The following is a 13,875-nucleotide window of genomic DNA, read 5'->3' as shown; positions in this document are numbered from 1 at the left end:
CTGCGCAGCCATTCAGAGAGACCTGGACAGGCTGGAGAGTTGGGCGGGGAGAAATTTAATGAAATATAACAAGGGCAAGTGTATAGTCCTGCATCTGGGCAAGAACAACCCCATGTACGAGTACAAGTTGGGGGCAGACCTGTTGGAGAGCAGCGTAGGGGAAAGGGACCTGGGGGTCCTAGTGGACAACAGGATGACCATGAGCCAGCAGTGTGCCCTAGTGGCCAAGAAGGCCAATGGCATCCTGGGGTGTATTAGAAGGGGTGTGGTTAGTAGGTCGAGAGAGGTTCTCCTCCCCCTCTACTCTGCCCTGGTGAGGCCGCATCTGGAGTATTGTGTCCAGTTCTGGGCCCCTCAGTTCAAGAAGGACAGGGAACTGCTAGAGAGAGTCCAGCGCAGAGCCACGAAGATGATTAAGGGAGTGGAACATCTCCCTTATGAGGAGAGGCTGAGGGAGCTGGGTCTCTTTAGCTTAGAGAAGACGAGACTGAGGGGTGACCTCATTCATGTTTATAAATATGTAAAGGGCAAGTGTCAAGAGGATGGAGCCAGGCTCTTCTCAGTGACATCCCTTGACAGGATAAGGGGCAATGGGTGCAAGCTGGAGCACAGGAGGTTCCACTTAAATTTGAGGAAAAACTTCTTTACGGTGAGGGTGACTGAACACTGGAACAGGCTGCCCAGAGAGGTTGTGGAGTCTCCTTCTCTGGAGACATTCAAAACCCGCCTGGACGCGTTCCTGTGTGATATGGTCTAGGCAATCCTGCTCCGGCAGGGGGATTGGACTAGATGATCTTTCGAGGTCCCTTCCAATCCCTAACATTCTGTGATTCTGTGATTCTGTGATTTATCAATTCTTCTAAGAAAAAATGAAGTATCTCATTTTATAGAGTCCTTTTGAGTTAAAGAAAGTAGGCCTCTTGTTTCAGAGTTCTCTAATGGCTAGGGTGCAGTGTGGTGGTCTTCCCAGTTGTTTTGATGGTCTGGTTTCAGTGAGCAGCCTGTGCTGTGCTGCTTATGGTTTTTTACATGTTCTGCAATGAACTCAACTTGATGACCCCAGATAAAACAGTGATCTTTCCTACGCCACCTGTTTTATGTGCTGAATTGTTGAGAAAGGATTGTTTTTCAGGTTACAGAGGTAGACAGGAGAAACACTGCAGAAGCAGACCTTAGTTCCTGTAATTTTCAACTTGTCAGATCTTGAATATCTTGTAAATGAGCATTACTTCTTTGCCTCAGAGACAGGCTTGTACTACTGAAGTGGCAAAGGGCTATTGGACTTACTGCATCAGCCACTACCAATGTATTTTACCATTATTTTGGTATTGTTTTGGCTTGAAGCATCAAACTGCTTCCTGTAAAACTAAGGTGCAGCAAGTGAAGTGCTGTTGAAAAAGAAACACATTGCTTTTTTCCTCCTCAAAGACATAACCACTTAATATTGATGTAAGTGGAACATAAGCTGGCATGTGATGAACTACAAATGCTGAGTGTGAGTTGGGGGAAAGCACCACTTTAATTTGGTGTATTACTTTGCCACTATGTTAAAATATTTTGTTTAAATGTGGCATAATTTATATTTTGTAGTGATAGGAGGTCTGTGTTAAATAGCTGATAAAATTAAACCTGTGTATTTAACAAAGTGTATGGATTTGTGCACACCTTCTTGTCTGCAGTTCAGTTACGCTAACAGTTCTCAGGTCTAGTGTTATAGATATGTGTCCTTCACACTCTGTTAAGCGTCCCTGATTTTATGAATGCCATCTTAGGGCTTTTTTGGATCTGATATTTCTATGATGACAAGTTTGACATAAATTACATATTTAAAATAGTTGATTGTGAGAGAGGATGATTAGAGAGAATTCACAAGTTCACTGCTTGCTTTTTGTAATCAGCCATGATCTTATTTAGTCTGATCGAGGAGTAAGTAGTTATTACAAACTTGACAGCAGTCATAATGAAGATAAGATCCTGGAAAAGCTGTTCCAGTTTCCCAAGCATCACTAACAAAATAGATTTATCTAACAATAAATTTGATATGAGTAACCAGTGGGATGGTGCAGCAAAATGCAGGCTAAGTTAGTGAGTCCTTTGCTTAGTTACTAACCATCACAAGGCTGTAGAATGAGGTTTTGGAACACAGGAACATGCCATCTTGCTACATGGATTTGTAAACCCATTCCTTTTTAAATCTAGAGGTGCTATGTGTTTCTGCAACTCTCTGCATGCAACTAACATATTTTAAATAATATCTAGGTAAAGTGCCATCACAGAAACATTCATGTTACTCTTCTTTCTTCCTATCAGAATTCCTATGGATGGAATTGAGTTTTGTTGTATTTGTTTTTGTTGTAAAGGATTCAAAACGAGGATTTGGGATTGCAGTTTCTGGCGGCAGAGATAACCCTCATTTTGAAGATGGTGAAACATCAATAGTCATTTCAGATGTTCTCCCGGGTGGTCCAGCAGATGGATTACTTCAGTAAGCAATTTCATATTTCTCTGTCTGGCACATTTTGAGGGGCATGGCTGTAGAATACATAAAACCTTCAGACAGGCTTGGTTGAAATGCTGGTGATTTAATCCACTCAATATAGATGCCTTCTTAAAAACCTAGATGTCTGTTTTAAATAAAAAACAAAACAAACTCCACTGGGAGGTGTTTTTATTTGCTATTTTGTAAGAAATTAAATTTCAGTGGTGTTGAAAAGCTTTTAGAGTTCCGTATGTTTCTCTTAAGATTGCATTTCTTTTCAAGAAACAGTAGAAATACTTAGTATCTTAAAAATTCTCCCTGTTCTTCCTGCAGGAAACATATTTCGTAATCAATCATTAATTTTCAAGAGAATGGCTTAAGTCAGCCCAGAGAAGGGTCTTCAGTCCTAAGGTGTCAGGAACAATAATGGGGAAGGAAGAGAAACAAAAGTGTTTGCTAAATATTTATTTTATCTTTTAAGGAAAAAAATATGGAAATAAAGTGTTTCTGTAGCCCTCCTGGTAACATCATCCTTGGTGAGGCAACATCTGTCATTGACAAGTAATTTTAAATCTGTAGGCTGAAATAAACACTTTCTAGCCCACTGCTGATCAGTTTTTTCATCGTTTGACCTGGAATACCTGATGAGGACTAGGCAATTTGGAAGAACGACGAAGATTGTGCAATAATAGTAATTCAAAACAGGAGATTCTGGCCATTTTGCCAAACCTTAATTTTTGGTGAGGTAATGAAAAGGCTGACATGGGAGTAGTTGTTGAAGGACTGGATAAAAGGATTATTGTGAAGTTGGTAACAAACCATTCTCAACATAGATGTATAAAACCTTCGTTTTACAGTGGTGACCCCTGCACAACACCACTCTCATCCATCCTGTTCCATAATTGCCTGTGATTTGGGAATAAAATCCTGTCTGCGAATTATGTAAGATCCTAGGTAAATTGATGATGACAAGGTAATACCAAGCAATTTCGGCACATTCAGGCAAAACACATTCTGAAGAAAACTGAATGCAAAGAGCTATTCCTCCAGCAAACCAAGGAGTATAGGCCTAATCTTCAGAGTGTGCAGGAATTACAATCCTGCAATCCTTTTTAGGGTAGAGCGAGCATAAGTAGATGGGAGCTCTTGATGCAGTGTTACAACATGAAGTTTGATACCGTATTTGGATATATGGGCTGTGAAGAGAGCTATTTTAACTCGCACATAAAGCCCGGATGAAACTGATACTGGAATATAGTATGCTGTTCTGGCATACTCATTCACTAAAAGAAATTGGAATGGTATGAAAAGAGGCACAAAAATCATTCAGGAGGTGGAGAAAGTGCCTTACAAAGAGAGGCTTAAAGTATGTAATCTTCTTATTTAAAAAGAAGATTTGTGATGTGACTTGATTACAGTGAAGAGAAAATAATGGGTACTAAAGATTTCTTTTACCTAGCAGAAAACAGCACGCTAACCAGTAATTGGTTGAGCTAATGCTCCGACTGTAAGGTTAGTAACTGCGTAGTCACCAGAACAAACTACTACAAGGAGTGGTAGTTTGTTTCTTGTTTTTTCTTAACCTCCTTCACTTACCTGTTTTTTTAATTAATCATGTGTTATGGGGCTCTCTCCTGGGGATGACTGAGTTAAGTCTTAATGGTCTATTTGACATGCAGGAGGTCTGAATAGACATCTCTTTCGGGGTGTGTTTTAGGGCAGGGAGGACTTTTTGTGTATTGTAGTTTGGTTTGTTCCCCGCCCCCCCCTCCCCGCCCCAGTTGTCTGTCTTCAGAGTAGATGGGACCTGAATACCAGTCTTTCAGAAAAGTGTACTAGAGTGGTACTTGTCCAGGTTTGTCTAAATACTGCTATAGCTGCAGCAATTCGAAGCTCTCTTGAAATTCTTGTATTGGTGTGAAAAAAAGCTAGCACTAGGTGTGAAAGACTAGGAGTTCTGAAAGAACTTAAAAAAAAAAAAAAAGGGAATAAAAGTTTTAATGGTCATCACAAATATTCTTTGAAAAACAAAATCTTCTTTGACATTATAGCATGGTACGTAAGCTAAACATATTACATGTACAAAGAATCGCACTGCTACTTGAAGTCTTAATTTTTAAACATACTGAAAGCTTCTTCTAGTATTCGGGTATTGTAGCATTTGTTTAACAAACAGTTTTTAAGCAAAACTCCCTGTTAAAGTGAATGACATGTATAGGTTACCCCTAAAAAACAAAAAAAAAAGAAATTTTGTTCTCGTGTTTTCATGAAGACTCCTTTTAAATCTTTTATTTCTTTTTTTTTTTCCCTCTGCCCTCTTCCAGAGAAAACGACCGGGTGGTCATTGTTAATGGGACCCCAATGGAAAATGTTCCACATTCTTTTGCAGTCCAACAGCTTAGGAAAAGTGGAAGAGTGGCCACCATTGTAAGTAAATTACAAATGTATTCACTCTACAGTTGTAGCCACCTGTGTAACCAGTCAAGATTTTGGTTTTCTTCTATGAAATGTGCTATAAATGGATAAAGCAAAGCAAGCCTTTGCGCAATAGAACGTACAAAGTAAATAAAACAGAGCAAAGACATCATTTCTACAGGTGAAACAAATGGAAACCAACAGTGTCACAAAGTTATCCTGTTGAAAAACTGGGAATAAAATGTATGTCCTCAGTCTTCAATTTTACTGGATAATGAGTGGTAGCTGGAAAAAAGGAAAGTTAAGTGAGGCAAATGATGTCCTGCATACACAGACCTTGCCCAAGGATTTGCTGTCCAGATTGGCTTTTGTTAGTTGAAAAAGGCATCTACAACTCTCTCTTCTGCGGGCTTGTCACATCTTCTAGAAGTCATCTAGAAAAAGAAAAAAGTACTCATTACTCTTTTGCTCTTGCAGAGATAAAAGAATGTGGTTGCTGATCTGTTTTGTTTTTTTGTGGGTTTTTTTTGTTTGTTTTTTTTTAATTTTCCTACTGTTCTTTAACTTCCCAATTAGTAAATATTTCTTCTGTGCATGTAAATAATCTAATTTACTGGTTGTTCTATAAGTAGAACATTGTTTCCCCCCCCCCCATTCGAAGTGTGAAGAGTATTCATTCTGCTGAATTTCACATTCTGACCATTGGAGGGTTTTTTTTTTTTGTCTGTTCCATATTGCACTGAACAGGTAGTGAAAAGACCAAGGAAAATGCAGGCTACTGCACTGAGGAGAAGCCCATCCCTTGACTATGAGGACAGAGCTTTAGATGCAATGGATGACCATGCAGAATTTGATGGCAAAAGTGCTCAAAGTGGCTACAGTGACAGAAGCTGGCATAGTGGTAATGGAGGGCTCAGCCAAAGCTGGGGAAACAGCCTGGATCAGTGCTATAGAGATGAACAAGATAGAGGGCGTAACCGAAGCAGAGACCGTGATAGGGAATGCAGCTACAGCCGTGAACGAAGTCGTGGTAGGAGCGTTGACAGGAGCTTGGATCGAGACTATAGAAGAGATCAGAGCAGGGGAAGGAGCATTGACAGGGATGGTGGCTACAAACGCGACTACAGAGGAGACTACAGCCCACCCAGTTACAGTCGTGGATCTCAACCTGATCCTAGATATGGGAGGGAAGTGAGGAGTCGAAGTCGGGACAGGCTTCGTTCCAGAAGTCCTTCACCTGAAATACAACATCAACATGAGTACCTAGGACCGCATGATCAGAATGGACCGATCAGTGTTCTTTTAACAAAAGGCAGACATAATGAAGGTAGGTATAGTAGGGGAGGAGAGGAATTGACTTTTAATACAGCATGTTATTTTGGTGGGGGAGGAGCTGAATATTCTTTGCTTTTACAGGTTAAATGTTGAGTTTTCTAACTGATTGCTTAAGTTGTTCTTTCATTCTCTTGGCTGGTTTGAGGTGCTTTTTCCTTCAGCACATTGAACTTCACCTTTGAGCAAAGAACTGTTCACCCAAATCGTTTCAGTCTTTTCAAGCCACTGTGTCCTTTGGTTTTCCATTTTCTGTGCCTTATTCTTGTGGTTCTGGTGGGAAAGACAGATCTGATCGTGATTCAGATTACACTTGGCACATCTACAAAAGGGTCAGCTACAAAGGGTGAGGAGTAGACTCTGCCTATAATAGTGCACTTACTTCTTCCCTTCAGTACAATTAAATTAGTTCCAAGCATTGTTTGGTCTGAATACTTCAGAATGTAATTAAAGAATACTTAAATAGCCACAGCTGAAACAAGCCTTTCCTTACTGAGTATTGGAATGTGTAAATGAAAGCCAAAAGCCTGATCTTCCGTGTGCTATGAAATAGACTCTTGTGCAGCAAAGCGTATCTGAGATTAAGTTGTGCATTCTTTTCTGACTGGGTTTTTTTGGGGGGGTGTAGTGGTTTGTTTGTGGGAGTTTTGTGGGTGGTTGTTTTTTTTCTGATCTGCCCTGTTGTGATTTGTAAGAATTTTCTGCTCATGTAAGCTTTGTTTAGAGGAGCTAACATCTGTTTTCATTTGACTCTGGCAAGGATCCCTTTCTCTCCTTCCTCTTCTTCCTGGGCATATAATGTTTCCACTTGTAAAGATAATGCAGATAGGTATATAAATAAGGAGAAATTTAAGGTGTCTTTGTTAAGTTTTTATCTGTAGCTAGTTTCTGCCATTCATATGGATACTCTGCAGACTCGCTCAAATGTGGTGATTTTTTAAAGCAGATAACTCTTTCTTTCCTTTTCTTGTTACATCCTGTAACAAGATGATGTGTGTGTTTTAAGAGTGTTGCCTTTCTTTTTAAGTAGCAAATATACTGAATCAAGTAACTTGGATTAAAGGGAGAAAGGCGAGGAGGGGTGGAATCCTTTACCTGAAACAACCAAGACACACACTGGGGTACAGATAGGACAGGATCAGCATGGAGCAACTGTTAAAAAAAACATCTATTAGCCCTTTTCTCCCTTTTCCCTCCCTTTCTGCGCCATGCAAAATATGATACAGAGAGAGAATCTAGTCCAGCATGTTAATAAGCACCTCCAGAACAAAGGCATTGTTTTGCTGTTGAAGGTGCAGAGTAATCATCCATCTGTGATTGGTTTTGGACTGCTGTTTGTTCTTACTGTGGTGAGAGCACAGAAGTAGGAGAGTTAGCCTAGGGTTAAGTGGGTGTACTAGGTCTGCATTTTTTTCTTTTTCTTTCTTTTTTTCTTTTTTTTTTCTTTTTCTCTCTTATGGTGTAATGGGGTCTGCTGCATGTATACTGTGTAGTTTTTAAAAAATGCATCCTCACTCATTTTCTAAGCTACAGTGGATTATTTCTCTGATTGCAGAATATGGTCTTCGGCTTGGAAGTCAGATCTTCATAAAAGAAATGACCCGTACTGGCCTAGCAACCAAAGATGGCAACCTTCATGAAGGGGATATCATTCTCAAGGTCTGTTCTGGTTATACTGCTAGCAGTTTAGCAGGCAGTTGTTGTAGTGGTTACTCTGGCGTACGTCATGTTATAGTCAAGCTCATTATTAAACTTAAGCACAATACGGACTTGTTTGTTTACTTCTTGTGTTATTGTTGCCTTTTTTATGTCCAGATCAATGGTACAGTGACAGAGAACATGTCTTTAGCTGATGCGCGAAAATTGATTGAGAAGTCACGGGGGAAGCTCCAGCTGGTTGTCCTCAGGGACAGAAAGCAGACGCTGCTCAACATTCCTTCATTGAATGACAGTGACTCAGAAATGGACGGTGAGGTTTAATGTGGATAAAAATTTCTGGACTCTGTGCAGAGACAGAATGGAGCTTATAGTGTTTTGCTGTGGTAGAGTGATACTAGGTTGTTTTAAAAAAACCCAAAAATAACCAAACACAAACCTAAGTAATAGCTAATTAAGCATCAAGCCCCCTTCCTTTAGAGGAAAGAAGAATTTTGTAGTAATCACGTAATTACATTCTGGGCACAGGCAGAGACAGAAGAAGCAATGTTCGTCTGGCAAAATCAATCTTATTTCTCAGAACAAGCAAGAGTTGCTTTAATTAGACTTCAGTTTTAAAAACAAGCGGATTGGACTGGTCTCTACTTCTGAGGGCATTAACACTCATGACAGCATTCAACGGGAGGGGAAAAAATGTCAGGACAAGAGGAAATTAAGTCCCCCTGGACAACTGGTTTCTATTTCCAGTATCTATTCCATACAAGTGATCTCTCACAGTGTATGAGCTATATCTCTCAACATAATCTTGCTTTGGGAAGGCCTCAGGATGTTTGGGGGAGCAGGATATTACATTATTTAGTGTAAGATATTTGCTTCTCTGATGTCATAATATGTGCAACTTTTTGTAGGTTTTACGGGGAAGACTGAGGTATGGTTCCAGTCTGAGAGCTACTCTGTTTCTTTTGTCACTGAAAAACAGTGATGTCAGGACTGTTAATGTGAAGGTGGTCTTCTGTTTGGGAACCTCCATGAGACCTCAAATAAAAGGCTGCTAACACTAGTTAATGAGTCTATGGTATGCTCAACGTAGTTGTGTGATGTGTGTGTTTCCTAAAGGTAGTGTGAAACCTTCCTGAATTTTTTTTTGGGGGATGAGGGTGTGGAAACGCTAAAGGGCATACAGCACTTTTTGGACTCTAGTCAAATCCAGCTTGGAATGGGAGTAGGCTTAAAAGTTCAGCATATCTTGTATGTGAAAGCTTTGTAAATAGATGTGGTGATCAGATGTGGAGATAATTTAAATAAATCCTGCATTTCTTGATTTGCTGCTCTCAGACATTTCTGAAATAGAGTCAAACAGATCATTCTCCCCTCAAGATGACAGATTACATCATTCTGATCTGGATTCTCATTCATCCAATGAAAAGCTGAAAGAGAAACCAAAGTAAGAAATGGTCTTTTCTAGTCCGTTTTTGTAATGCTTGTCAAATAAATTCTTAAAATACATGGCATTCTTACCTGATTTCATTACACTTTTTTTTCTTTTTCTTTCTTTTAGTGCAAAAGATGATCCATCCAGTAGGATGTCCAGGGAAGCAATGCCTACACCATTCAAATCAACTGGGGACATTGCTACTCCTGCTGTTACAGTTGTAGACACAAACAAAGAACTAAAGTACCAAGATGACCCAGCAGGTCAGACTTTGAAATTTTGCTTCCTTTTTTGTGCCTGGCCACAGAATGTCTACTCTCCCAATCCTCTTGACATATCTAGTATACTCTTCATGTCAACCCCATCCTGATACACAGAGGAGAGGTCTGTCTTTGCTTTGTGGTGCAGAGAGAAAAGAAACACCTGAGATTATTTGAAGGCAGCTGCTTATTAGAATTACCACCTCAAAAAGCAAGTACTTTCCTAGAGCATCTACTGTAGCCTGTTGCCCTAAGCAGCCAATGAAGCTATTCCTGAAGTCTGATCTGGCTTGCCTGAAAGAGTTGTGCATCCCTCCCTTAACCTTTCTGTTCTTTTTCAAGAATTAAAAAAAAAAATGAAGTCAATCCTAGTCAAAGAGATGCTTGACATTTAAATCTGTATTAATCTTTGGCATGGAGGGGTTTGATTGCTATCTGGTAGCTAAAAATTGCTGCCATTTATAAATTTTTTAATATCTCTGTAACTCCTGTTGGCTTTTTTTACATACAGTGACTCAACCAAAAGCAGTTACAAGAACGGTTCTTAAACCCAGCCCTGAAGATGAAGCAATATATGGGTAAGGCGTCATTTGCTGTGTTCTTTTGCACTCAGTATTCTTCCAGTGACCTGTACCTGGTTCTTGGTTGCATGGGTTTTGTGGGGTTTTTTGCTCATTTGGCATGATACTCCCTTTATAGCTTAATGCCAAGAAGAGATGACATGGCTTCTAACTGACCCTGTTTGAGTTAAACTTAGTTTTAGGAGTATCTGTCTGGAAGGTATAGACTTGCCTTTTACCTGGAAGGTATAGAACACTCTGTGCTTCTGGACTTGCATGGGAACGTACACAATGGTAGATTTTTGTATTTTTATTGTGCTTTATTTGGCACTTTGAGATAGTATTTGGAGTACTGTGTCCATTTTGGGGCTCCCCAGGACAGGAAAGACATTGATACACTGGAGTGAGTCTAAGGGGTTGGTGGCTGCAGCATATGACATGAGAAAAGACTGAGAGAACTGCATTTGCTAAGCCTGCAGAAGAGAGGATTGAAGGGACATCTTATTGCTGTCTGCAATGACCTAATGGGTAGTGGGTGTAGAGAAAACAGCCATAGTCTTCTTAGAGGGGTACAGTAGTAGGACAAAGAGCAAGGGACACAAGCTTGAACATAGGAAATTCTGACTTGATATGAAGAAAACTTTTTATTATGGCGGTGGTTAACCACTGGAAGAGATTTCTTTTGTAGGTTGTGGTATCTGCACCACCAGATACTCAAAAACATAACTGGTCAAGGCCCTGAACAACCTGCTTTGAGCAGAGGGTCATTCGAACCTGTGCAATTCTATGGAAGTGTATTTTACACCTCTTCTGTTATTTTATATGTACACAAAAGACAACCATCCCCTTCCTCGCAATATTAAGATACAAAGAGAATGTCCTCTATTTGATTCGTAAACAAGCTTGTTGCAAGACAAGGCCAAATGTGTATGTTTCTGTACAAGCTGGAAACTTATGTACAGAAATTTGTGCCTTTTCTTCAATCCAAGCCCGTGCAGTCACAGAATCACAGAACCAATCAGGTTGGAAGAGACCTCTGGGATCATCGAGTCCAGCTATTGCCCTGACACCACCATGTCAACTAGACCATGGCACTGAGTGTCATGTCCAGTCTTCTCGTAAACACATCCAGATATGGTGACTCCACCATCTCCCTGGGCAGCCCATTCCAATGTCTAATGACCCTTTCTGAGAAGAAATGCTTCCTAATGTCCAACTTGAACCTCCCCTGGCGAAGCTTGAGGCTATGTTGTCCTATCGCTAGTTGCCTGGGAGAAGAGGCTGACTCCCACCCCACTACAACCTCCCTTCAGGTAGTTGTAGACTGCAATAAGGTCACCTCTGAGCCTCCTCTTCTCCAGGCTAAACAACCCCAGCTCCCTCAGCCGTTCCTCATAGGTCATACACTCCAAACCCTTCAGCAGCTTGGTCGCCCTCCTCTGGACTCGCTCCAACACCTCAACATCTTTCTTGAAGTGCGGGGCCCAGAACTGAACACAGTATTCAAGGTGCGGCCTCACCAGTGCTGAGTACAGAGGGACAATCACTTCCCTAGTCTGGCTGGCTACACTATTCCTAATAGAGGCCAGGATGCCACTGGCCTTCTTGGCCACCTGGGCACACTGATGGCTCATGTTTAGCCGGCTGTCGATCAGCACCCCAAGGTCTCTTTCCGCCGGGCTGCTTTCTAACCACTCTTCCCCCAGCCTGGAGCGCTGCAGGGGGTTGTTGTGGCCAAAGTGTAAGACCCAGCACTTGTTCTTCTTGAACCTCATGCCGTTGGTCTCGGCCCATCTATGTAACCTGTCCAGATCCCTCTGTAGGGCCTTCCTACCCTCCAGCAGATCGACACTGCCACCCAGCTTAGTGTCATCTGCAAATTTGCTGAGGGTGCACTCAATCCCTACGTCTAGATCATCTATAAAGATATTGAACAGCACCGGCCCCAGAACTGAGCCCTTGGGAACACCGCTAGTGACCGACCGCCAGTTGGACTTTGCCCCATTCAGCACCACTCTCTGGGCTCCGCCATCCAGCCAGTTTTTAACCCATTGAAGGGTCCACGCACCCAAGCCCCGGGCAGCCAGTTTGTCTAGGAGGATGCTGTGGGAGACAGTGTCAAATGCCTTACTGAAGTCTAGATAGACTACATCCACAGCCCTGCCCTCATCTACTGAGCGGGTCACTTTGTCATAGAAGGAGATGAGGTTGGTCAAGCAGGACTTGCCTGTCATGAATCCATGTTGGCTGGCCCCGATGCCCCCATTGTCCTGCATGTGCCATGTAATGGCACTCAGGATGATCTGTTCCATCACCTTGCCTGGCACCAAGGTCAGGCTGACAGGCCTATAGTTCCCTGGATCATCCTTATGGTTTTTCTTGTAGATGGGCGTTACATTTGCTAATTTCCAGTCAGCTGGAAGTTCTCCATTTAACCAGGACTGCCGGTAGATAATAGAGAGTGGTTTGGCAAGTTCATCTGCCAGTTCCTTCATTACTCTGGGGTGAATCCCATCCAGGCCCATAGCCTTGTGGGTGTCCAATTGGCACAGCAGGTCACTAACCATCTCCTCCTGGATTACGGGAGGTTCACACAGCTCCCCATCCCTAACTTCAGGCTCTGGGGGCTGAGTCTCCTGAGGACAACCAGTCTTGACATTAAAGACCGAGGCACAGAAGGCATTGAGCACCTCTGCCTTTTCCTCATCCCCTGACACTACACTACCCTCCTCATTCAGCAAGTGGTGGAGGCTCTCCTTGACCCTCCTTTTGCTGTTGATGTATTTGTAGAAACTCTTTTTGTTATCTTTGACTGTAGCAGCCAAATCAAGCTCTAATTGAGCTTTGGCCCTTCTAACCTTCTCCCCACATCACCTGGCACCATCCCTGTAGACCTCCCAAGTTACCCGACCCTTCTTCCAGAGCAAGTAAGCTCTCTTTTTTTCCTTAAGTTCTAGCCTAAGTTCTCTGTTTAACCAGGCCGGTCTTTTACCCCGACGGCTTGTCTTCCTACACACTGGGACAGCCTGTTCCTGAATATTTAGCAATTCCCTTTTGAAGCATGTCCAGCCTTCCTGGACTCCTTTGCCCTTCAGGACCGACTCCCAGGGGACTCGGTCCACCAACCTCTTAAACAGGCTAAAGTCTGCCTGGCAGAAATCTAAGGCAGAAGTTCTGCTCTTGCCCCTCCTTACTTCCTCCACTATCGAAAACTCCATATTGGAAAAAGTCCATATTGGAGTTCTAGTCTCTGCTTAGAAATGAACAAAATACTGCTTCCAAAGTGTTTTTTTCTGTGTTTTTTTTAACGATTTTTCTAAGTAGTCAAATGGAACCTGGTGCTGTTTATTCATTAACAATTAAGATACTAAAAGTTGCAAACTGTATTAATAGGAAATCAACTTACATGTTTTCTTTTGAGAGTGTCCAAATACAGAAATTGAAGGGAGAGGAGCACTGAGATTGTAAGGAGAAGCGTAAAGATAAGGTTTTGAAGATATTCTGTAGGTTGGAGTATTTTCTGAAATGAATTCTATTCTCAGATCTTTCCTGGGTTGGACCCTGCATATGTTGTCATTGATGTGCAAATTAATCAAGTGATTATTTTGGTGAAGGGGAATTTATAATACAGGCTGAGGGTATTACTGAGGAAGGCTGACAGATAAGTACTGTCCTCTGTGTTGGAAGGTCACTCAGGCATACAGCTTTTCTGACAGCAAAAAAGCTGAACCTAGTCCAGTA

General features: G+C 41.7%; 1 protein-coding gene across 6 annotated transcripts in view; it reads left to right on the top strand.

Moving 5' to 3' along the window:
- The window catches only part of TJP2 (tight junction protein 2), a 72,384-nt gene that overhangs the window by 46,022 nt on the left and 12,487 nt on the right, over positions 1–13,875 (top strand). For all 6 annotated transcript variants that reach the window (XM_068422098.1, XM_068422096.1, XM_068422099.1 and 3 more), the window contains exons 3-10: positions 2,361–2,485; positions 4,804–4,906; positions 5,642–6,221; positions 7,782–7,885; positions 8,042–8,195; positions 9,218–9,326; positions 9,441–9,577; positions 10,086–10,152. In XM_068422098.1, the coding sequence (XP_068278199.1) occupies positions 2,361–2,485; positions 4,804–4,906; positions 5,642–6,221; positions 7,782–7,885; positions 8,042–8,195; positions 9,218–9,326; positions 9,441–9,577; positions 10,086–10,152 (1,379 nt within the window). The remainder of the gene's footprint in view (positions 1–2,360; positions 2,486–4,803; positions 4,907–5,641; positions 6,222–7,781; positions 7,886–8,041; positions 8,196–9,217; positions 9,327–9,440; positions 9,578–10,085; positions 10,153–13,875) is intronic.

Source organism: Nyctibius grandis, chromosome Z (assembly GCF_013368605.1).
Source record: "Nyctibius grandis isolate bNycGra1 chromosome Z, bNycGra1.pri, whole genome shotgun sequence".
NCBI lineage: Eukaryota > Metazoa > Chordata > Aves > Nyctibiiformes > Nyctibiidae > Nyctibius > Nyctibius grandis.
Note: the sequence above shows the minus strand (reverse complement) of the source record. Positions and strands in the feature narration are given on the sequence as shown.